Below are 26,521 nucleotides of genomic sequence, written 5' to 3'. Positions count from 1 at the left end.
TTTTGAGCTGTAATTGTCAGAAGTGACTTTCAGTCAGAATCCATTGATTGCGGGATTTTTGGAGAAGCTGTGTTTGATCTTCCATCAATCTTAATTTATGCCAGTATGACAATGAGAGCCGGGCTCAGGGGAGCTGTGGGTGGAAGCTCTGCCCGGCTCTGCGCATATGAGCCATTGTATTTGCAGATGTGCTGCAGAGCTACGGGCTTGATTTCCCTGAGCTCTCTGCTACAAGTCGTGCAAACGGATGGAATAAACAGACACACACCCCTCATCCCCTCTGCCTCTCGTGAACCCCGTGAGCGCTGACATGTTATCCGTGGGTTAAAATAACATTTTTTTTGTTCCGTTCACTCGAAGACATTCAATTACACCTGGAGCAGACAGCTGTTTAAGAGGAGAAGCTGAAGCTCTCCCGACAACTTCAACGCAACTCTCGCTGTATATATATCACTTTATTAGACAGGATTCACGGTTTAATCCCATTGTCAACCAGCTGCATTATTTTAATAGCACTCTGAGCCCCATTACTGCATTTTAGTCTGCTGGGCCTGTCACTGCACGAGATGCAGATTACACTGCAATCCGATTAGCAGACTATATGATATTTAATTAAGATTATTTAAATAATAGACATATAGAAAAAAAAAAAAAAGGGTCATGGCAACATTGTGAATTGGATCAAATTGAATCCGTGTTGGAGTTTTCTGATCCGGCTCATGCAGGGAGGGGATTTGAAGGTTTTATCCAAAGCAAAACTGCTTTTCTTGAATCACAATGTCCCATTTCAACATATAAGCAGTATCCTGGGATAAACTCCTATTGCTGGATTAAAAAAATGTTTAGGGAGTTGCTACTCAGGCCTCGGTGTAGGCAATGTTTGTAAAGCAGACCTCCAGTGGCAGAGGCAGAAAAATGAAGACACTGTTTGCACCAGCACTCTTAGGATAGTGGTGCCAGAGGTGTAACACTGGACTCTAAGAAAGTGATGTATGCTTATTAAAAAGCTGGTTCTTTTTGTTCATAAGGAGTCTGTGATTTCAAACATTTAAACCAACACTAAGTCGAAAGCAAAGCACAACAATATTACAGCAAAACAGCAAATTCTTATTACAAAACCTGCCATACGCTGCCAGGGAAGATAAAAGAGGGCAGCGCAGCAAAACAGTAGAATTGCATATGTGGATGAATTACAATATTAGTTTTTCTTTATTTGAAAGAAGAAAAACAACGCAGCAGGACGGGGAGAGGTGAGAAGGACTGAGAGGCATGTATGAGAGACAAAGAAGATGAGCTGCTTCTTTACCAGTTAGGTTCTCCAGGTCCTTCTCCTCTAAAGACGACAGGGTGTCATCGTCTCCGTCAAGTGACATCTCACTCTCCGAGTTTTGATTTCCCAGAGCCTGACTCCTGATGGACTGCTTGCCTTTCAGAATATCCTCCTCGGAGGCTAGAGGGGGTGGGGGGAAAGGTCTCTTTTATTTTACATTTAATCCATTATACAGCATCAAGTCACGTACGTACGTACGTATAAATGGAGGTAATTTTTTATTGAATTTCATCTTGTAGGTTACCGCAAAGCAAACTTGCTAAACTTTATTTCATGGCAGTTCGATGACACATTTGAAGCACTTTTTTTTTTTTTTTTTAACTAAAACTTCTTAAAAGAGCCTGATGCACACTTAAATTCAATAATTATACACAACCTTTAAAAACAGTAAAACAAGATAATGGGCAAATTATTTTTTAATCCACATTACACAATGATCAGAAAAAGTGGTTGCACTCGAAAAATACCTATTAGCTTTTTTCCCCACAATGCTGTAAGCCACAGCTAGTAAATACAAAGAAGGCTGTCTGTTAAAATTGGTGATTATCCTTGGCCTCATAAAAAAAACAAATTTATAATATTTAGTTTTACTTTCCGAACAGGATTAATTTACAACTTTTCACAAACCCTCAGCAATTTAATACTACTTTGTAAATCAAGGTAAGTTGTGAATTTTGTAATTGTTACCTGGCATTGTATTTTTGTCAGCCTTCAAAGTTTAGTATTGACTTGGTGTGTTTACCAGCCAATAAATCTATTTACAAAGATCAACACAGCTACTTCACCTTAATTCAACAGTTCAGAGCTATGCTTACTTGCTCTGCATTTTCATACTTGCAGACCTACGTACAAGCAGGCTAACAAAATGTGATGGTCAAAAGACATAACCCTAAACTTAAATGTATTTAGCCAATTTTTGACCATGCATCATTACAAACACCCCTTCACTTAAAGAATGTCCCAGCATATTTAAACAAAAGGATGGTCGCACGCTGCCCGGTTTGATTTTGACTGAACATGACAAATGGATTATTTAAGAAAAATGGTAATCTGCAAAAAAAAATGTACAGAGCCCTGCGTTTCCCAGCGGTGCATGGTGAAGATCCACACAGACAAGTCCACAATACAAAGACTGCCTGGCAACTCTTCCCCATTTGTAAACATAGCTGGCAACACAGTGAGCACCTTTACTGCTTCTGTGTGTCTTTGTGTTGCAATCCAGCTTTCTGGGTAAAGGTAACAGTGTCTCAATCCTACGAGTCACTGAACACATATCCAGTGGATTTTTTTTTTTTTTGTCTTCATCAGGCTGGATTGAGGGGAGATCAGTTGCACTTCCTAAAAATGCACAGCCGCACCATGTAGCTATATACTTTGAAACTAACAGAAAAGCAAGGCTAAAAAAAATCTCTTGTCATGGAAAATATGCAGCTCACTGATATTTAGAATGGCCTTCCTGTAATTAAGCCTCCCTGGAGGATTCTTTAGTTAGCAGCACTGAAATTACTACCAGCTCCTCTAATACGTACCACATGCCATTGTATTCGCACCAAGCGAGTGGACAGGGGACTTGTCAGATGAGCTTAAAAACAGAGATGTATTTGAACATCTATGCATCGCATGCTCAGCAAATCTCATCCCAATATTACGATCGTACCAACATGTACCATCAGACCTTACTCCTAAAACTCAAGTTATTAATAACGCCCTCAGTGTAATATACACTGAAGTGAGCGCAGCAAAAAATAATGACCGGTCAGCCTATTGTTTTTGCTGAGTGTGTTCAATAGCAAGAAAAGCTATTTTGACTAAAGTTATGTCATTTATCACAAGATGCATACAAGAAATGTGGAGCTAAGTGACAGGCTACGTGCTAACTCCTCACACTTCCTGTTACTCCAGTAGATCCTGTATATATATTTTTTGACAACCCTGAGTTTTTAGTAGTGTTGTACGTGCGTTTGCTTGTGCGCGCGCGCGTGTGTGTGTGTGTGTGTGTGTGTGTGTGTGTGTGTGTGGCTGGGGAATTACATGCTAACTCATGAACCTGTAGTTCAGCTTTAGTATACAAACATTCAACAGCTGGACTTCATCTATCCAGGTTTGTGAGAGCAAAATATTGAATTAATTCAAATTAACTCAACGTATTCTAAATAATACTAATATAAACTAACAACCCCAAAAGCATCGAGCTAAAAACAAATATAAATCTTTCGATTTTAATTTATAACTATCATCAACTTGTTGAAATATACAGTGACTCATTTAAATTACAGCATAATTTAAAAAAAAAAAAAAAAAAATGACAGTGATGAACAATCTAATCAAATAGCTGAAGTGCTACATTAACAAAAAAAAAAACTACCCGGACACTTCAATCCACATCACTCATCGCACGGGGAGCAGAAACGTGCAGAAATCCCAACAGGTTACACTTTTTTCCAGGAGCCATTTTCCCCAACTGAGAGGTTCAACTACCTGCTTATACAACTCCAGGCATGCATGGTCACAGCAATTAAATTGTCAGAATTAACAAATTTGTTTTTAACGGGAGCGTAGCCAGCAGTGTGGTCATGAGGCGAGTATTGATTACCAGAACAGAGACATTAGTCTTTAGGTATTTACTCTGCCACCTCTGGTACACGGGCCCCGGACCAGACCAAATCAATCCCCAGAAAAGATGGTTCTTTCCAGCCATAAATACATAGCAGCCTACTCAAGCCTACTGGCAGCCACACGCTCTCCTGTGGAAGTAATGTTGGCGCAGTATGAATGATAACAGTTGTCTATAAGTTTAAAACAGAAATGCACATTTTTCTGCAGGTTTCCAGAAAAGACATGCAAGATGTTCCCCCTTTCTCTTTAAAAGGAAAAATAAAATGCTGTGACAATTTATCACCAGCTAATAATGCTAATTTTCTTTGATTACTTCTAATTTTCTGATCAGCGTGATATTTGAAAAGAACTGCTACAAGTAGCTAGTAAATGCGGGCAAATTCATGCTTGATCTACCACTAAATATTTTCTTAAGGAGTGAGACTGCATTTTCCCCTCTGCATCTGATGAATATAATTACAGCCAGATATGACCTTTGTGCTCTGTTTGAAAACTCAGCCCTGCATTCTCATCTTGAGCCGCACTTCCGTAACAAATGTCGGGTCGACTAAAACAAGACGAAAGGTTACATCAGAAAATGGATGCCGTCAGGCTTCAATGTCAGGGAGTTATTTTAATGATATATTCCCATACTTCAGTCAGGCAGTATACTCTCCGGAGGTAGCATACCCTTGCCACAGCTGGCCACTGGCTATTTTTACACAGACTTGACTTTGAAACCAAATGTTGTTTGCAGAAATTTGTCTTCTTCCGCCGGTGATAAATATATACAGCACATCAGCTGAAAAAAAATTCAGAATAAAATGTAATACCAGACCAAATAGCTGAATAATCAACTCACTCCTTCAATGTATTCTCTCCTACTAAAACAAAATTAAGGAAATGACAGAGCATAAGTAGTATGTCTGTTCTCTGTCATGACATAGCTGAAGGGAAAACATGGAGGAATCATGATGGGAACAAAGTAAAATTCAGAGGCTTGCTGCAGAAGAACAGCAAGCAGCTGGACTCTGGCCTCGCTCTCCAGCTGCCTCCACACTGCAGCCATTACTGCAGATCAAAAGTCTTCCAGGATCCTGGGATCCCAAACACTGAACGCTTTTAGATCATACTCGTATCGACTCCTGTCACACCTGCCGTTTGTCTTTGGGAATGATGTCACATTAAAGGGGACGTTAGCAGGTGACACATTGAGGACATTTTTTTTGGTCCTGGGCAAAAAAAAAAAAAAAAAAAAAGAGTAATTGATTGTCAAAGTGTGTCTACATTAACCAGCACAGTGATAGTGAACCCTGGTGTATCCAGGATATTTGCCGAAATGAGGGTTTACACGCATTTCAAATGAGAAATACAACTCTTGGTTTTAACACAGGGAAATATGTGATTTACATATTTGGGTTGTTGGCGACTGCTGGGAGTTCAAGTTGTTATCAAACAGGGTTTGTTGAAAATTTGCACCAGAAAAAAATAAGTGCAAATAATAATGACAAATTGACTGGACCTATTGTAATACTAAAGGAAAAAAGACATTAATGCTGTAAATCTATATCTTGAGTATTCATGAAACCACATTTAATTGTCCTTTTTTTCTTTGATAAGCTTAAAGCACAATGACGACACTTGGTAAACTGGAATTTCTGTTTTGCTGGCATAATGTGACCTGAAGAACCAATATAACTCATTACTGTTTAACAATATTTCAGATATATAGGTCACTGGAATTATACACCTGTAAATACATTTCATTTTGACTAGAAAAGATAAATATTTATGATGTGGAAAATGATCCTGCAAGGAGAAGCATAAAAAAAAAAAATCTCAAAGGAAAAAATAGAGGAGGGAGTGTGAATGTTACTTACCACTGATACCTGCCACTGTTACGCAGCCAAGGAAAAAGAATACATAAAATTGCATATATCATGTTATTCATAACCTCTCTGTTCAACACTGATTCTCTGAATAAAGCAAGCGAACACACTGACTAATCCAGCTCTAATGGGAGGCAGAAATTGTCTGTATGAAATTCAAATGCGGGTGATATTTTACTGTGTGCTGTGGTACAATAAATCTTTTATTGCAAAGGGAGGACTAATTTTTATTGCCTTGTACCGGGTGTTACCACCAAGCGAGTAAGAAAGGGCGTGCAAACAACAGACAGGTGTGGGCAGATGTGGCGGACCGGACTGACCGTGTTCGGCCGCGGCTTTGAGCGTAGCTTCTGAGTGACTGGATCCGAAGGGGTTCCTGATGAAGCGACGTCGCCGCCTTAAATCGTCCTCCCAGTAGTCCAGGCGCCAGAACTCCCTCGGCCGGCTGCAACGAGACAGAGGTAGTAGCACATGTGTTAGCAATTACCAGCCAGCATGGTATAGCAGCCCAGCATTAGCACTTGGTCCGAGCAAGCATACATAAAGCCAGCATTGTGTTTGGAGGTTGTTTTTTTTTAAACCCTCAGAATCACTCTTTAAAAACATTCACTTATATACAAGCCGAGGCCTCAAATAATTGTAGCCCTGCTCATAACAATGACACTATCTTCATCTCAGGGGTAAAGGTGTTCCCTTTCTTCTCCCTCTATCTTTGAGAGGGTGGACTGAGCGAGCAGCATCACAGTGAACTGAGCAAATGACAGCGTGATCATTTTCCACGCACTTCTTTGGCACGTGCTTCCATTCGAGGCTCATTTCAAGCCCAGCAGGATACTTCTTGTCAGGACTCATGGCTTGCAGGATAAGGAGAAGGCCATTACAAACACAGAGGAGGGGGTAGATAGCATTACCAATATTAATCAATGTCTATAGCCTCCATTTTTCTTTCCAGCTTACATCTCCCTTTACCAGGCCAGGTCAGTAAATCATTCTGCTCTCAAGGAAAAGAAAGTGTTAACTTTTAATGAGGACTTGCCACTATATAAGATTGTGCATGTATGCTGTGTACCCGTCTATAATGAATTATCACTTCTGGTTTTGAAAGTAATTTCATTTAAATCAAAAATATTCATTAACCAAAGCTTAAAGGCACATAGGAAAACTATTTTTTTGGAATCAAATCGGCATTTTAGTTTTTTGATGGTTTAAGGGTTTTTTGTTTTTTTGTGTTTTTTTTAAACTAAACTCTAACTGTCAATTACGCTGCATGAAAATCTACTAAATGTAAAAAGGCGCTTTGAAACATGTTAATGATTAACAACTCAGGTAGGGAGGAAAAAACAACATGCAGGTTTGGGTCTTTAGTGAGACTAAATCCTGACTGTCTGACTTGAGTCAAACAGTCGTTTCACTTGAACTAAATGTTCTCATGAGAAAAACACTTCGGAAATAAGGAAATCCTTGTCTGGGATTCAGGTGTTGTTGTAATGGAGTTGGGTTTAGGTAGCTGTTCCACTGGTATATGTACCTAAAACCTGCTGCAACAATTTATTGTGGTTAGTGAAATACTGTGCATGGTTTCCATTCATTCCTCTGGTGTGTGAAAAGTGAAAATAAATGTTAATAGATTTTTTTTTTCACAGACTAACCTCGGAGTACACTGACCCTTGAAACCCATAAACAAAGTGAATAATGTAACTCACCAATACTGAAACAAGACCGTCAAAAGCAATTAAAAAAAAGAAAAAACAGCATTTAAATATTTATAAGCAAAATTTTAAAATCATGACCAGGTTGTTCATAAGTGGCTGCAGCGTATCCTGTAAAGGTGAAAGTTGTAGGAAGACACAGTTTACGGTTTCAGTGGCATAGGCTATGACGGGAGAACCCCGGCATACATTATGTGATCTACTCTCGAATGCTGCTCTGGCCGGGGGCTCCTCACAAATCTTCAGTCCAACACCAATGATCACACAGGGGCCTCTAAAAGGGAAAGGAGCTTTACGCAAGAAAATAAATACAATTTCTAAGCAGGTCCTTTAAAACCACGTATGTCCGGGCTAATGAAAACCATTGATTATTTGATTTATCTGAACAAAAAAAATAAAAATAAAATTGGTCTCAAAAGAGTGGAGATTGGCTGCTGCTCAGATTTTAAGTCTGGATAATTTGTTTCAGTGCATAGAAAAACAACTACACAAGAAATGTTTAAGTGTAAAGTGTCAAATTTGAAATAATGATGAAATTCAGAGCCGTGACTAAGAAGAGGGTGTATGGTGGTGTGTGCAGAATGCAAGTTGGAAAGACGCTCGGGACACAGATCTGTGCAGGAACAGATTTCTCGCCAGTGACAAAGGCCGTGCTCCGTGTTTGCATGTGATAGTCTCCAAACGCAAATGGCCACTTCATCATCCTGCCTGCAATGGTATTCATCTATGAAAATAATTATCGAGGTTGTGCGTGGTGCAGAGCTTAGAATTTGGATGCACTCGTCTCTCATCTCATGGAAGGTGGGGATCTGTCTGATTCACACAATACACGTTAATCCATCAGAAGGGGAAGCAAAGCCTGCAATAATTAGTCATGGCATTGGGTGGGGGGGTGGAGGGTGGGGAGTGGGGGCACTACCTCTGCCAGTCATATTCATCCAGCGCACCATGAACAGGCGACGGTGAAAGTCCTAGTAATGGGGTGCTAGAAGAGGTGGACGGACGATGAAAGATACCTCGTCATCAATCCCCGATGAGCGTGCCGCCATAACAAGAATGGAGATGTACAGCGCTATGCAACCCCCATACCACACACTGAGTGTGTTTCCACAAAGATAATAAATTATTCAGAGCTCATCCATCCTCCGAGGGCATCCTTGGCAGAATTTACTGAGGCGCCATTTTTCAAAATAACAACAATTAATATAACAAAAGGCCAGCGTTGTGCTGCGGCTCACGCCAACCACTTGTGTAATTAGTAATTAGTCCGGTCATAAAAGGTGTCTGGAAGGCCTCGCTCGTTAAGCCCGAAGTGACTGTTGTCAGCCGATGAAAGTGCTGGAGAGACACTGAGGCAGTGAGTGACTGAGTGTGTGTGTGTGTGTGTGTGTTTTTCATACTTCCATATATATATATATGTGTATCAGTGTTTACAAGCCTTACACGAGGCTCTGTGTTTGTGCAAGTTAGGGAGAAAATGTTGAGCCACACCTCTAATGTAGACCACATTGGCTACCGACGAAACAGGGTCTGGAGGAGTTTTATGCGAGGTAGTAAATACAAATTACCTTCTTTTTTTTTTCCTTTCTCCTTTTGAAACATGTCTGGGATGCTCTTCAGGATTCTGGAGTTATAAATTTGAGGACGTTTACCAACACAGAGGACAGGTTTCTCCTTTCATGTGGCCCTGATGCTCTTTCTCCCAAATCAGTTAACAAAACAGTTCCGCCTGTAATCTAATAAACTCAACACCAACCATCAACACTGCTCCATGGATATATTTTACTGGTGGGCTCCTTCAGATTTAAATTAGGTTTATAAATTCTCCATTTACATCAAAACAGAGCAGAGGTTCAAGTAGATGTGGCATGGTTAGGTGACATAGAAAACAAATGGTCTGATTGCTAGGAGTTTTCCGTATGAAAGCTGGTTTAGGATTCATGAAATGCTTATTCGAAAAGAACAGCGTTTACAAAAGTGGAGCGTTAAGTGAGCTACATCAACTATGTCCTCTACAATAAACTATTCCCAAACACATGGGTGCATTTTCCCTAAATAACGAGCGAGAAGCACAGTTATTCAAGAAATGTGACATTATATGACAGCTAATGACTGAAATTACATAATCTGAACATCGTTTTAAAGCACTTGTCAATGTATGTATAAAGTATTTCTTTGCCTGGATTTTTTTCTTTACTTTTCTGCATTTACTGTTACAGTTTCCTACTACACCAACCCAGCTTCCCTCAGGGGGTACTTAATCTTTAAATTTATCCTAAATGAAACACTAATCTGGCATTAAGAATCCCAAAATAAACAATGCCAATCCAAGTCACTCCTGTTAATTATCACATATTATTGGGATTAGTGGGGTTCCCTAGTTGTGTATGAGGCCCTAAAAGTCCTCATGATTATCAAACGGACAGATTAAACATGTTAATAGATTCTCTCTGCAGGTCCTGAAAGTTTGATAGCGATGCGATTTCAATGGTACCATTGTTCATTTGGTGACAAGAACAAATGACGGCCATCCATCAAAATCAATTCAGACAGGACTGTTTGGAGACGGATGCATTCCAGTTTTCTCACTAGGTTTAGTCTTTAAAAATAATCTTTACCTTTTAATGCTTGATACAAGAAACTGATATTCAAACAAGAAACACATCCAATTTCCTTCCTGATTTTTATCATTACTATTTAAAAAAAAAAAACATTTTGGGAAAGCAAGAGTTTACCATGGGTGAACATGGAGAGGTAAAGAAAATATTCCCTTGCATAGGTTTACATTCAAAGCATCAAAGCAGTATGTAAATGATAACATGACCTTTATCATAGCGAGCAGGATATTCCGAGTGGATATGCTTTCATATATCACTACAAGCGACTGCACTTTGGCACAAACAGTCATTCATAACCTTTCTGCTAAATTAATTTGGGTACAGTCAATGAGACCTGCATATGCACAGCAGATTTCCCCCCTTGCTTATTTTATATTAATGCCAGCTCCTATTGGCAGCTTTCAAATTGCTCAAACATTGCTGCTATCCCCAAGATCATTTTGCTTTGATTTGCATAAACCATGTGTTTAGAAGAAACGGGAGAGCAGGAGTAGATTGAGGATTTGTCATGTTGAGGACTGGTTGCTGGAACGCAGGCTCTTTGTCAAACAGTGGCAGGGATCGCCTCGATGGGATCTCCAGACTCAAATTAAAATGAAACAGGACCAAATACCTTCCCACTGAAATTGTTTGGTATGATTAAGTTGTGCCAGAGTGATTTTCTACATGTGCATTAATGCCTATCCTTCCCACTCCAATGAGGTGTACAGGAAACCAACTACATGTGTGTATGTTAATTTGCCTCAGCTAATGTTGTTTACGAGATTTACCAGAGGTAATGTTGGGGTCACAGACACGATAATATTTCCATCTTATCTCCTTAAATGATGGTCTGCGTACAACGCTGGCCATCCTCACTATAAATCACAGAATTAAGTCTTTTAATTTGTCTGTTTTTAATTAACTTAAATACAACATTATTTCATATTTGTAAAGAAAATTCTATAAAAACATATCCAATGAAAGAATTCATATGAGTGGAAAGAAAATGAATTCAAATTAAAACTCGCATGCTTTGCTTTTATAATCCTCGTGTTCACTCCCTTTTCACTGAATTTGCTGCTAAGACACACGAGCGCTCACACTCTCATTACCGAGACAACACAAGCACCTACCACTCCTCCCAATTAACTCCAATTCATCCAAGAGCTTTCAAAAAGTGATCTGAAAAAAGAGAGAACATCTCTGCAACATCACCAGCTTGCAAGGATCAAAGTACTCCCATGGGTGGACGGCGAAAGGCTGCAGACTCCCCACAATGCAATGCAGCCAAATGAAATAATGCAAATCAAGCCCTAATTACCACCAGCGTAGTATGAGGCTTCCAATTAGCAGCAATTACACTGAGTGTAAATTCACCAACAAAGGCCAGACGATTAGACACTAATTATATTAGATTTCATGGGAGGTAAAAGGAAAAGTGTTGTATGAGTAAGGCAGTAAATATTGAACAAAGACAGGCCTGCTTAACATACTGTGATGTGCATGCTATATCCACTCCAAAAATATTTATATTCTTTAATTTAAAATAGCCCCACTTTTTTTGCCTCATCAATATCATCCAAGTATCAACTACGTACTAAACTGTGCACACAGACTTCCATTGCGACAGCGCTGAAGTGGTACCATCTGTATTTTTGATGAAGAGTCACATTTTTCCTGGGATTTTGACAACATGCATTTAAGGCCATTTATCACTACCACTGCGAGGTAATGAGGGCATCCACTGGACTGCAGTTGCATAATTCTGCCATTACTGGCCCATTGTAATAATCTTCTGACCTCTAGCTTTCAGAGCTGATCTTGAATGGCGTGACAAATCTGAACACATACCCACGTTTCCAGCACACCCCAAAAGAAAAACACGGGAGAAGCTCAAGGTCAGCTGAGATTAGGAGTCTGGGGAAGGTTTTTTTTGTGTTTTTTTTCAGTCTAAGGGTTCCCATTTAAAACAAAATCATGGGGCCATGTTTAACCTTGCACCTCAAATGTCAAAACTAACTGGGGGACATTAAAACACAAAAACATGAGAATCTAAACTTTTCTTCTTTTTTTTTTTAAAAGAAATTTCTGTATTGTTTATGATTTTTTTTTTAAACTACACAAAATATATAAAATCATACCGATCTTCCTTGTTAAAAAAAAGGGGGCTTCCTGATGCTTTACTATATAATAAACAAATAATTAATGTCCGCTCTCCTTCCGCTCTTTATATACAGTGAGTCTGTTGTGTTTCTTGTTTCAGCGTCCTGCACAAGTACAATACTCCACGATCTCATCTGGGGCTGTCTGCTATTCATGAGCAGCTCCTCCCCTCTCTCCATTATATGGCTGAGCCCATTACAGCATTGATAGTTCAGTGTGTGTGTGTGTGTGTGTGTGTGTGTGTGTGTGTGTGTGTGTGTGTGTGTGTGTGTGTGTGTGTGTGTGTGTGTGTGTGTGTGTGTGTGTGTGTGTGTGTTATGTCAAGTGCAGCAATAAACAGTCTAACTGTAATGGGCATATAGTTATCTCTTCATGTAAAAAATATCAAAAATTGCAATAACAAAACAACGGCTTCCACCCACACAAAGGTCTCCCTCGTAAATTTTGAATATAGACATTTTGTGTATTTTAGCTTAACACCTCATGGATAAATTGTTGAATTGGATTGCATTTCATAGTACAGGTTTACCTAAAGTACATGGACTTTATTAATGAATTACATTTTTCAAATTTGTATTTTTTTTAAGTGTGCAACTCTGAATCTCAACTGCTCAAGCATTATTTCCCTCTGGGGAGAACAAAGTGCTCATTTAGCCCCTTTATCTATTATCACTATCAATTCTTCAGATCACAAAGCTTACACATCGAACTCCTCTGGTCTGATCCTCTAAGGGTTGGTGCTGAACTTGAACTAAGTCATAGGGATGGGGGAAGGGGGTGTAAAGTAAATCTACAGCGAGAATAAAAGCTGAAGATCTACGAGTACAGGACGATCCTCAGTCTTCATGATACTACAGCAGGCAACACCAATGTTTTATGTGGCTTCTTCCTGCTTTAGCTGTACACGAAAGTGCTGGATTCGAAAGATAAAGGCGTTTTTTTTTTTTTTTTTGCGGGCGGGGGGCGAATGTTGAAAGTAGCAAAATAAATGACCTGCTGGTCCCGGGGTGTAATTACAGCGGCTGGAAGCATACCAATCTATCAAGAGGAAGAAGGGAGGGGTGGCTGACACGCTGCAAAGGGGTTAGTCAAAGGAGATAGCCTTTGACTAACTACTGGCCCCGGACAATCGATACTCTGCAGATATTGCATCCAGGGAAAAAGGAGGGAGAAGAAAAAGCCCTAAAAACTTCCCAAATGGCTTTTCATTCAGATATTGATCAGCACCTTTTTATCGTGACCTTCCTCCACCAAGGCCATATACTTTCTTAAGGGTATATGAAACTCATAAATCTGATAGTTGCTACAGAGTCCTGCCTTGCTGTGAGCAGCGAGGCAGGGAGGTACAATGGTGTAATTGGTCTTCCTGAAATGGGATTCTTTCATACTTCATAACTAGTATTCTGGTACATTTCTGAGCTGCTATGAAGAGGACAGACAATACAGATACTGTACAGAGACCTAAAGAGGAGGCTATAATGATTTGAATGAGTTAGAGTAAATTGGGTGAACACTCTCCAGTTTTGGTGAAATATAGCTCTAAAAAAAAGGTTGGTACCCACTACCTACATGCATGTAAAAGTACAAGTTTAAATTTAAGCATTTGTTGTCATTTTAAATGATCTACTGAGTGTAATTTTTGAGTCTCGGTCCATGCTGCAACACTTAACCATGCTAACATATGGACATCATCAGCTGTTAATATGTTTCACCATGACACTTTGTTACTATTCCTTACAGGCCCAGCCACTGTACTGTATATACAGTCGAGGTAAATGTTATCATTAAGGCCATATTCTAATTCATATCCATGAGCCAGACTGCATGGTAGGGCCTTCGTGGCACGTTATTTTATGTAACTGATGGAACGCACGTCTGTCAAACGTGAAGAGTCTCCCCAGAGATTTAAGGAACATCTTTTTTGTCCAAGTCGCAACTTTTCTGTCCCAGACACGTGTCAAGACTTTGTGATTAATGTAGTGGAGGGTTTTATGTTAAATCCGTTTAAGGACTGAGGTGCAGGAGACGTCTGCGTGATACAGAGAGTCTCGTTTACAGAGACGGACATAACTGAAGGCAGCCTTGCATTGCTTCGCGTAGTATGTTTATGCTATATGTTTATGACTGTATATCAAGGCAGATGGATGATCACAACTCAAGCCCCAGCTAATTGGTTTTGAAGTAGTTGGGATCTGGACTAAAGGAAACAACTGTCTCTGCCTCAGATGAGACGGGAGCTGCGCACTGCTACAGCTGCCAATGCTCAGGACAGCGGGTCATGTTTGTGTTTAGACTGAAAGTATTTATAAGGAAACCAGAAAGCCATTAAAAATGACACGTTCCATACAAATTAATGGATGTCTTCAATGTAAACCAATGCAATTTTATCCTATAGATTATCTACTTAATTGCAATTTAACCATCAGCCTGACTTTGTTTTGTTGAAATTGTGACTGTAAAATTACTACTGGAAAAAAAAAGATAAACTATGAAGATTAAAATACAAATAATAATCAATGGCTCTGTCCAATGGTGGGGTTGAATCTAATTGGAAAAGCCTACGATAAACGCTAAAAGTCAGAATTAGGAAAGGTTGGGGATCCAGCCGTAGCGTTTATTCTATTCCCAAACAACAGCAACAAAGGAAACCTGATGGTTAGATAAGTCCACAGCTGCAGAATTTTCCATTCAGCAAACAAGACACGCTCTCAACATTTTACATACAGATTTGTGCAATCCCTCATCACTACAGTTTAGTGTATACCGAAGAAAGAGGAAAGGATGTCTTAGAAAAATGCCCCTGTCTTGTCTTTGTCTCCATCTCAACTTTTGATCCTTCAGTAACAAATATCTCTCGCTCTCATCCTCTGCTCCATCCAACTCCCTCCCTCTCTCTGTCTGTCTGTCTGTCTTCCTGCCCCTCTCGTGTCATGCATTTCCGAGAGTCAGTGTACTCTAAACTGTTATGTTCTTGTTTCCTATGGTTATAATCTCCATTGACACGCTGGAGCCCCATTTCCTTTTTCAGCTCTGCATCCACAGAACCAGTGCAGTTGTAATGTATAGTGTGTCCATAACACACACGCAAGGCAGCTCAGACGTTGTGCAGACCTCGGCGTTAACACATGCATTACCTTCAGTATTATGTATCATAATTGTCATTTAAGTCTGGAATGAAAGCATACAAGTGGAGATAAATCTGGCTGCCACGGCTTCTCAAAAAAACAGAGTGAGCATGAATGTACTCACTGTGCATAACTCCATATGTTGAGAGTATAACTGATTATTTGAGAGGGTCTTACAGCTGCAAATTAAAAGAGGAAGATCAACGAATGAGGAAAAAACTAAAGAACTAACAAGGCAACAAGCAGTAGTGCTGCAGTCCAATTAATTGAGGGCCATCCAACGGTTTCATAAGTGATGGGGACATTAAATTAAAATAAAAATGTGTCATTTCAATTAGATTATGTGATCTTATTTGTGGTCCTTTGAAGTTTTTCCTGTAATCATATTTCAGTATTATTTGAATCAGACTAGTGGCATTTGCTGATGTCATCAGCGAGATGCCATTGCCAATCCAATCTGATCAAACCACACTATCTTGGTTATACGATGGGAGTTAGAATTTTACATGATAGTATAATACCTTTGATTACAAGTTTAGCTGCTCAAAGAATATCTCATTTTTAAAATCTCTGACAAAGTTTTAATTTAAAAAAAAAAAAAATCAAGGAATCATTTCGGTGTTCCAGGCTTTTAAATATGACAATGTGTTGCTTTTCTTTGTTTTATGTCATCATAAACTGAATATCTACTACTAATAAACTGTTCTACTGCTTAGACAAAACATCAAGACATGTGAAGATTAAAAGTTGGACAGAGATTGTGATGGGCTTTTTTACCCCGTTCTGCAATTTCATAGGCTAAATGATACCTTGATTAATAATTCAAAAAATAACCAACACACTAACACATATTGAAAACCATCATTAATTGCATTACGTGCTACACTCAGACAATTAGTCTTTCAATTAGTCAGTTTGCAGAAAATATAGAAAACAACAGTTTTGATGTTTTCATTGTTTGAGTTAATATCAAGCAAGAATTGCAAACATTCATCAGTTCAGGGTTTTTGATTGTAAAGAGTTCTTCTGTAACGTAAATACCTTCATAATTAGGATTACTGGTTCATTTGATCTGAACCGCATATCTAAGGAATATGAAGAAATCCCTTTTTTGGGGCTTTTGGACGATAAATTATTAAACTAATTGAGAGATGATTTGTTAATGAAAGCCACTGTTGGTTGCAACAATAACAAGCAGCAGAGGTTAGTGAGGTTAGTGCAGGTGAATAAAGAAGAACGAAGTAGTGGAAAATGTGCGTGCATATAAAATACTACTTCCTGATTCAGTTTATGCATCAAATAAAATGCTGTACATCAAATGGGGATATTGTGTGTTACAAAAGCTATTTTCCTAATGAAATAACAGGAAGTTGAGGAAATTTTATATAAATACTGTGTTCATAGTGTCATATGTGAAGATGATATAAATAAATAGTAAGACAAACCCTCGACAGTATTTTGTGCGCACAGCATTTGATGTCATCGGCTGTGTCATTAGCTGTAAAGAAGGACAAAAAAAACAACCTTTTCTGGGATGCACTGAGGATGTTTTGCTGCGGCTTCTTTCCCCCAATAGTGCACTGGTGAAATGACGTAGTACAAGATAAAATAGTAATGCTAATATCAATAGTTTGTCCATTACAGGTCAGCTAACTGTCCAGTGGAACAGTTACAAAGCTGTTGGTTTTCGATCTCACAAGTCCGATCAATACGGGGGCATACTGTTTCAATTTTGCCAGCATTGATTTTCTCTATAACACTCCAACCCTAAAGCATTCGTCTTTCTGAAGGAAGGAAGATTTGATTTACTGATGAAAAATTGGAGTGCACATCACAAAGATTTTTTGCCGGGCGGGAGTGTGACACGCCAAAAGATGGATGTCCCTTGGCTGGGAAGCCTCTACCCTAAGGGCGTCCATTAGAGCAGCGGTGCTGCAGAAAATGAGCTGCTTATATGAGGAAGGAGGAGCAGAGGGAGAGGAGTTGGAGATGTGTGTGTTTTCAGGGCCTGTAGGTGAGGATTGTTGGGGTAAACTAGAAATAAAAAGGATGCTGATGCAAACTTGATTCTTCATCTTGAATAATGTTTGCGTTTGCCTCAGAGAAACCGGCGACATCAATAGATTGTCAACAGCAGCTCTGGATAAAAAAAAGTGTGCGCAGTGCTTCTGCATCACACTCCAACCTTTTCTCAGCTGCAGCTGCCTTCCTTTTACTTTCTCCGCTTCCTGCATCCAGAGTGAATTTCCATGGTACATTAGTCAGCCTATTAGAATGCAATAAAGAGAAGGTATGAGAGGGGGGAAAAGAGGAGAGTATTGTATGCCCCAGAGACTGTGAGTTGGCGTTCTCCATCATCTACCCTCATCTCCCCTCTCTGTCTGTCGACTTTGTCTAGGTGTCATATCCATGAAGGATGATTCCTGACCCAAATAAACACCGCAGCAGGCTGGATGCTCAGCGGACCCCAGATCAAAATAAAAATAAAAAAAAAGAGGAAACAGGGAGAGTGAGAAAAAAAATTATATCAGCCAGTTGTTTCATTTGTGGCTGTCTTGCTAGCCATTCATTTACTTTTTCTCCTCTCTTAAAAAGACAGCAGGCTGGCATGTTGCACACCTGAGTCTCAAGGTGCTGGGACAGAAATGCATGGATGAACAGGTAGCCTCGCTCTCTGTCTGGCTGTGGATCTGCCTACATCTTGACACTAGATGACAGACAAGGGCATAGGAACGACAGACACGGCTTTTGTCTGGTGCAGGGAATCCTCCTTGGACACTCGGTGATACAGCTGAAGTAGAAAGTGAAACAAGAAAGACCAAAGGACAAGGAGTGAGGGAAAAGAGAAGAAATTGTAATGTCGTGAAAGAGAGAGAGAGCAGAAAGAAAGAGAAAAGACGAAGCGGTAGGGGAATGGAAAAGGGAAAATCACCTAACACCTCTTCTCTCCAGAGGCCAGCGCCGCTGTAAGCTGGATATTAAGACACAAATTGCATTCAAGCAGGTCACACTGTGTCAGAAGATATTAGATGCCTGCTGTGAGGAAACAACAATTCCCATCAGCTTGTGAGAAAATAATATTTTCATTTTCAGACTCTTTATTGAATGGAAACTTTGGGGAATACGTTTTTATGGTGTGTGAGCAGGAAGTCTTGGGTTTTACACCCAGGCAACAAAAGGACGTAATCATAGCCGCGTATTGTCTTTGTGTTCCTGGATTTCATTTTCACAGCTGGAAAAAGGTTGTGGGTTTCATGGTGTGTATCCGTTTTTCCCCTCCCATTCTTATTTACGGGCAGGGATGTTGCTGCACCACATGTTTTGTGTGTGTGTGTGTGTGTGTGTGTGTGTGTGTGTGTGTGTGTGTGTGTGTGTGTGTGTGTGTGTGTGTGTGTGTGTGTGTGTGTGTGTGTGTGTGTGTGTGTGTGTGTGTGTGTAAGTGGTAAAAGGGAAAGAACATTTCTTCCATTAGGATGCCTGCAGGTATACATAGGTGTGCAGGAGGTTTAGCTTTTCCTTGTTCGTTTGCAGCACCAGATGTTTCTCCAGTGCCCACATACCACGGGCTCTGGTGCGAAGCTGCACCACCTGACCTTCACAGTAATTGACCAAAAATATTGATGTAATGGCACAAGACTGATTGTGATTTATTAAAAGAGCGCTGCACTCCAGGGCCCAGTGCCAATGGCTCCCTGCGCCCATCGGCAGCCATTAGGAAAACCATCAATAGTGCTACGGCATAAAGGACCGGTAATGGGGTGACTTTTCTAGCCAGGGCTCGTACAACACAATATCCATAGTAAATGGCTTCGCCTTGTGTGAGTAAAAAAGGATGTGAACAGAAGGAACGAGATGAAGGCAGGGAAGGGAGGGAGGGAGACTGGATCAAGAGAGGAAAAATATGACAAATAATACACCACATCCTGATATTAGAGAGAAACAAATAGAAAAGGAAAACAAAGGCAGCCAGAGATGGACTTGTGATCCAACAGCAAACGAACCCTCGCCAGACGAGTCTCTGGAGAGTTGGTTCAGCCTAACAAGCGTGAGCCAGCAGCCGTCTCTCCGGCTCACCATTACACACTACCTGCACAAACAGCCATCATTAGGGAATAGCTGCATTGGATTGGGCTGCCTATTTGGCGAAACAAACACAGAGGATAAGGTTCCCTCTGTTCTTAATGGGAGCTGAGCTGCTCAAACGACTTTCATCTCTCTCCCAAGTCAATGCATCATTCAACCCACAGCTGACATTTTCACCTTTAGAGATCTAATTTAATCAAAGTCATGAGTATTGGGGGATGAGAAAGATAATGATGAGATTAAAACCATTACTGTGATTTGAATAATTTTCAAGGCTGAGAAAATTACATGCAATGAACATGGTTCATAAAAGGAAAAAAAAAAACAGGTGCATCCTCATGATTAAAGGGATTCCTACACAATTTTTCATTTTAAATCTATGAAATAAACATCTACAAACTAATGACAACGATAAAGAATGGATTCAACATTAATGTACTATAAATGTGTGTGTGTGTGTGTGTGTGTGTGTGTGTGTGTGTGTGTGTGTGTGTGTGTGTGTGTGTGTGTGTGTGTGTGTGTGTGTGTGTGTGTGTGTGTGTGTGTGTGTGTGTGTGTGTGTGTGTGTAAAAGTGTAACAGCACCTCAGATCTTTTTCTCTGTCACAATAAAATCAAAATCATCTTGAAATCACAATTGTGAAAAAAATTGTCGATTGAAAGAAGAAAATGACTTAATAATGTAAAAAATGAAATTTACTTTTGACATAGCGTTGGTTTTACCTTATGGAAGAGTTTCCCCAGGCTCCATGTTTGTCAGTCAGGATGTTGACTATCTTCTGGGTGAGCTGTGTGGCTGTCACATGGTCGCGGTACTTGGCTGCTCGGATCAAGTGGTCGCACATTTTCTCCTCATCTCGCTTGTCTGCTGCGTACTGAGCACAGTTAGACTGAAAGAAAAAGGGGAAAAAAAAAACATGTTATACAGTTTGCAAGTCGGTACATAACAGACAAAAACAGGTCTAGAGGACGGAACAATACAGTTACTGGCACCAAATGAAAAGCGTGGGGACATTTCTGTCCTCGTGTCATTGTCGTTGATTAATAACAGTGGACATGTTTTTTCTAAAGCCCTCCGGCGTACCAAATCACACGACACCTACAATCCACAGGGAGGACATTTTTCTCTGTCTAAATTTGTTATCAGAATGGGCCTTTGAACTCGGCAGCGACAGAGGAACAAAAACACCTTCTGAAAATAACAGCTATAATTTGAAACAGTGTTTTGATTTCCAATCTCTGTTTCATAACCAATTTCCATTGCATACTCATGTTGCACTCACGGCTTACTTTGAAAGAATTGTTTTGAAGTGACGTTCTTCTTGAAGATAAGTGAAGGGACAGAAATAAAAACAGGTGCTCAGTTTAGTAAAGGCTTGCAGGGGTGCATTTACATTTTCGTCTGTTTTGAGTACAGCTACTGAGGCAAATGAAGGCCAAAGTAAGAATAAAAACTAATTTGATTATTAATGCAGCATCGGCTATATATCACTCTTCTTATCAAATTTAACTTAAACAATCTCACTGATAGTCGCACAGTAACTATTAACCCGAAAGCATTGCTGAACAAATACAACGTGCTCTCCCAAAGTTACCAGTAAATCGCTTTACAATGGGTCCTCCTCTTCAATCCGAACAACATTTCATATCTGACAGAAAATCTATAGGTATAAATCACATTAGAGGGGCTTTTCTGCAGGCTGCTTGGCCTTAATTATCAATCTACGTCTCTTTATGTGGCATTAAAGTGGACCGTGACCTTCCAGCATGATGACCTGCGAAATAGAAGAAAAGAAGGATCGCTAAGAAAAAAAATTTCAAATTGTAGACGAAGAGAAAAATCAAAAATGATACTTTGCTGTGTGTGTGTGTGTGTGTGTGTGTGTGTGTGTGTGTGTGTGTGTGTGTGTGTGTGTGTGTGTGTGTGTGTGTGTGTGTGTGTGTGTGTGTGTGTGTGTGTGTGTGTGTGTGTGTGTGTGTGTTGCATGCCCAGTAATCTGGACAGTCAAGGTAAGGCCATGCACAAATGGGACATGGAAGAAAGGAAATGTCTCGAAGATTGAACTTAATATCAAATTGTTGCACAAGATACTGTCTGCTAAGAGAAGACACATGTTAAACTGAGACAGCAGAAAGACATGCCGAAAATGCACAAATTTTGTACGGAAATTTTAGAATGATCCATTTTAACAACATAAATGCTTCTATGGATTTCCATAAATTAAACAGATAGCAAGTAGGAGGCCTGTAAAGAGTCCATTTCCATCTGCCCGTCTGAGCCATGTAAAGTCTGCAGTACTAATCAACGGTGCCGGGTTCAAACTCATAACCATAAACAAACACTTCATCACCTGCATGTGTAGAGCCTGCCCAAACACCCAAAGCCTCCATGCTGTAATGGGCTTTTCTTATATCCAAAGCCAAAGCCGACTGCAGGAGAAAAAGCCAAATTCACAGACTGACCCCTAAAATAACAACCAAAGAAAAGCTGAACACATAAGTAGCACCATTAAAGCCCAAAGTTGGGTTTGCTTGTAAGTGGAAAAGACAAGTCACTGTTAATTCCAGGGGTCATTCCACTGATGTGAAGTCAGAAAATATGCCGGGGTATTATGAAGGGCTTATTATGTTATGTTATTAGGAGGGTTAAAGCGAATAACTAAATCTCCCCCTTGGCACTATCCTGCATTCACTTCAAAACAGATCCACTGACAGGACAAATGAGAGAAACTAAAAGGGGCATTTTGGGTATTTAAAAAAAAAAAAAAAAAAAAAAAAAAAAAAACACTTCTTTAATTTCTTTAAAGGAATGCTGAGGAAACATGAGATGATTTAAAATTTCTGCTTCCATTTGAAAGAGAAACATACCTCTTTTGGAGTGACTGAAGCAGTCAGTATGCAGATTTAAAAAAAAAAAAAATTTTAAAAAACTATAAAAAAAAGATGATCGCTTCTATTTTCCAAGTAAAAAAGAAGTGAAGCTCAGAAAAAAAAAGACAGCAGACTATGCTCTGTTAGCTTCCTACCCAAACATCCACCAGGGCACAAGTTGCTGGCAGCGAGACCGTTATGACTTGCGACACTGTAATCATGGGCAGCACCTTCCATTACATGGCCTGGCTGACAGGGTCGGGCAACGTGGGTGCTGGCTCTGCCGGAGGAGACAGCTTGGTGAAGATGAAATGATAATGGCTGGCATTAATCGAGTCAATTACACTGAGTCGTGTCTCCCACAATTCATCTACGGCTCAAATAAATAACTGTGGATGTGTGTTGGAGTTTGGGGAGGAAATGGGCTCCTAGAAAAAGAGAGTGGAAAGAACAGTAATCATCTCTAGAGTCACATGACGGCAGAGATCATCGACACACCTACAGAGACGACACATTTAAACACATTTTAATCCATACTGAATTTTATTTTAAACCACAAAATAACAGGCTGTATGCTGCTGAAAATTGTTATTTTGGTAATCAGTGCCACCAAATCTTGTTTCTAAAATGCTGATTCTACAAATAACAAGCAGGACAAACAAGCAGAAGAGTTTCACACCAGTGGTGTTGTACCAGTGTCAGCTTTATCTAAATGCTGTAGTTGTTGTCAGATGATGCCTTAGCTCCCCTCCTCCTCTCCCCCCTGTGGGTTGAGAGGGTTAACCAGTATAATAGGCCGGAGAATGGAGGCTCATTACAAGATATCAGCCCTATGTTTATCAATTAGAGTGACATAGAAAGGTCTAGTGGTGTTGCCATGCCACGGAGAGCTTTCAACACACCACCTGACAAAACCAGGGTCTCAAGGTTCTGTCGGAGAACAGGAGGAAGAAACAAAACCAGAGGAGATGTTATTAAAGCACTTGATTTGCAATCTCTTGACATTGGTGGCACATCAGGGATACGCGCTCTCCAAGGCTGGGCTATCGCTTCACGAGAATCTCCAATTTCTCACATCCGTCGACAAGCACTCCCAGAGGGTTTCATTTACAAACGGGCAGAGAAACTGTCCAGAGGAAGGCGAGACATCAGGCTTGTCCTTGTCTGGTATCAGAGAATGCAAATACACTACAAATAAATTCCTCCTGGAACACAATGGAGGTCTGGGGAGACAAGAGGACGAAATGAGAAAGGAGGATGGGGGTCGCTAAACAAAAGTAGATGCTCAACCAGTCCACCAATTGGTTTCAGAGAGATTCTCTTGCACTTGATCTCTTGCCCTCGAGTTTTCAAATTGCAACATAAAATGTCACCAGGGGAATTCAAACAATGGGCTAGGGAAGAAACGAGTGAAAGGAAGAGGAGGGGGAGAAAAATGAGGGCTTAAAAGTACAATGGCGAACAAAAGTCACCAAATGACAATGCCTGACAGCCACTTCAATTCTGAAATGATGCCCCTGTCATGCCGTGCTCCCAAGTATTGATTTTTTTTTTTTTTCTTCTTCTCTTGGAGCGCCAGAGGAAAAAAAAAAAATCTAATCCAGTTGAAACAGATCCCTGCTGCTGGCATCAGCCCACTGCTAGCGGCCATCAAGGTTAACGCAGGCGCAACACTTATCAAAGTATCTCTCTTCTTCCTCCTCCTCCTCCCCCTCCCCCAGCTCCTCCCTTCACACTGTCTGTGGCCGAGCTTTAATGGACTGGTCACCATGCTCGGCTGGCAGCCTCTTCATCTTTTCTACACAGAAACGTCTCGTTCCTGTAAAACCGCGCCCTCCTTTTTGCCACATCAGTCTGCATAGCTGCCATCTTTAGCACGATAACTCTGTCCCAGCTCCAAGGTCATGCCACGTGAAAAATCAGACGTGTTAAAATGTCATCTGGAGATGACAAATAGTCAAATGAAGGTAGGATGCAACCAGATGAAAAATATATGCCCTCTGAATTGGCTGTTGCCTGAAATTATGAATACTGGTGGCACAGAGCTCAGGCTGAATACCAAATCAATCAAAAATAAGAATTTAAGGGGGATTTTTTTTTTTCCTACAACAAAAATATCTAAAAAGCACATAACTTTGACGGCACTCTGCAATGCTCATTGCGCAGCGAAATTTTTATCCAGCATCATAAGCTCACCTTCAGCCGCTCAAACGAACAAAATAAAATATCAAGAGAACCTTCTTCTCGTAACAAAAGGGACTATGTCAGAGTGAGACAAAGGAAACTGTGGAGTTAAGTCATATTTCGGGGTTAGCTGGTTACACAACGACGGGAGCTGCGGAGGAGGTACCTGGGGACTTCATTATGTTGACAAGACAGCAGGACTGAGACTACTGTTCTTCAACCATCCTCTGAACCCCACTTCTCCTTTTCTATCTCCTGGTGTCTTCAATGAAACAGTCCATGTTGTACATTGAAAAATAAATAAGCATTTACCAAAGAAGACAGAAAGCAATGCCGAAACATGCCAGCGTGTTATATATTTTTACAATAAAGTCAGATTATGCGTTCGGAGAACTACTGACGTCCAGAGAGAAATTTCTCTTTTGCCATTTTGAAAATATGCCCTTACCCTCGTGTGTGCAACAATACGATCACAAAAATAGGCATGTTCCTGTTTTTTCTCTCAGTCTCCTGACAACAGATTTGCCCATAATGAGATGCTCAGGCATCCAAACCTGCTGACACGCTACATTACGGTTGCGACAACTACATGACAGCGAGCTACAGTTGGTGGCAGCTATCAGTTTGAGTGCTGGGAATGATGTGGTGTAAATAGCCTTTGGGAGCTGTGGTTCTCGGACTCTCCCCCCGTCTGTTTGAGCAACCTTTGTTCAGCAGATTGCTTACGTTTTAACAATGAGTGACCTGTGTTCCAAATTTTTATGTGTATGTGAAATATGAGTAAAACAGAGTAAAATAAACATGTAGTTAGTTTTTGCATGTTTTATTTCTCATTTGTTTGGATAACAGGCATCAGACACACAGGGTTGTTGATTAGTTTACCAGGTGTTCTTAAAGGAACATAAAAAGAGGTCGCTCCACATTATTAAGTCACAATCCTCATGCAGTATGGGGTAGAAGAAAGATCTTTCTGAAGATAAAATCCGCGCAATGGTGCAATGTCTTGCAAGAGGCATGAAAACCACCAAAACTTTGAGAGATTATCAAACCAGAAGATTTGTGAGGGATTTAGAGTACAGATGAATCTCGTACGATAAAAGTCTGTTAGATAAATTTTCCATCAGACACATTAATAGTATAAAAGGGAAGCTGTTGAAAAAAAAATAAGTTACTGATGAGCAGAAAGCAGGTGTTTTAAACTGCTGGTGTTTCTGAAGCCCTAGGATCCTCCAGAGCCAGGCAGTGGTGCAGAAAGATGTCGGTAAAGGGTGGCAGAGTGATGGCCTGGGCATAGATATTGGGAAGTGAGATGGTAGTTCTCTTTAGGATTTCTGAGGGTTGCAAAGTGACGCTGCAAAAATATGTAGATTTGCTAAGTGACCATTTCCAGCCATGGCATAAAAAGAACAATCATGCTTCCTGGAGTAAAAATGATTTTCATGTAGGAAAACATCCCATCTCCTACTGACACCACTGGTTGCTATGGAAATAAAAGGAGGAAAAAAACTTCCCCTGACCTCAACCCTATTGAGAACCAGTTGAGCACCCTTGAAACAAGATCTACTGTAAGAGAGTCAGCGACAGCATACTTTGAAACAGCAGCTCTGGGATGCAAAACTGGCAATGACATACAAGCAGAAACTATAGACTTACAAGCTCAATGAGAAAGAAAGTTGTTCAAGTGATATCCAAGAACAAATCACAAAATTATATGTGTCTTGATATGTAAATATCATTTTAATGAACAGATTTCTGCTCATTATGACCTATTGAATGTTTTTCAACTACAATGGTGAACAAAGCATTCTGTAAACATTTTAAAAATCCCGTTATTATCAGTACTTTTTGCTAGTAATAACACATTGTACTATAAACTGTATGTAAAATCCTTGGAAAAACAAAAATGCCATCTGCATGTTAATTCCATCCTTTCCCAGATTCTCTGTGATGCTTAGTTCTGTCTGATGCTTTGT

At 40.2% G+C, this 26,521-nt stretch overlaps 1 protein-coding gene across 4 annotated transcripts in view; it reads right to left on the bottom strand.

Annotated features, from left to right (window-relative positions):
- The window catches only part of lrba (LPS-responsive vesicle trafficking, beach and anchor containing), a 190,191-nt gene that overhangs the window by 76,863 nt on the left and 86,807 nt on the right, over positions 1-26,521 (bottom strand). For 3 of the 4 annotated variants that reach the window (XM_069689263.1, XM_069689266.1, XM_069689267.1), the window contains exons 36-38: positions 20,217-20,383; positions 6,135-6,259; positions 1,307-1,450 (exon numbers count right to left, since the gene is read on the bottom strand). In XM_069689263.1, coding sequence (XP_069545364.1) covers positions 1,307-1,450; positions 6,135-6,259; positions 20,217-20,383 — 436 coding nt within the window. Of the gene's footprint in view, positions 1-1,306; positions 1,451-5,805; positions 5,821-6,134; positions 6,260-20,216; positions 20,384-26,521 lie in introns of all 4 variants that reach the window. The other variant, XM_069689264.1, reaches the window with a different exon arrangement.

Source organism: Brachyistius frenatus, unplaced genomic scaffold, assembly GCF_029030835.1.
Source record: "Brachyistius frenatus isolate BFR_SWC_R1_liver_20210118 unplaced genomic scaffold, ASM2903083v1 Contig_7, whole genome shotgun sequence".
Lineage (NCBI taxonomy): Eukaryota > Metazoa > Chordata > Actinopteri > Embiotocidae > Brachyistius > Brachyistius frenatus.
Note: the sequence above shows the minus strand (reverse complement) of the source record. Positions and strands in the feature narration are given on the sequence as shown.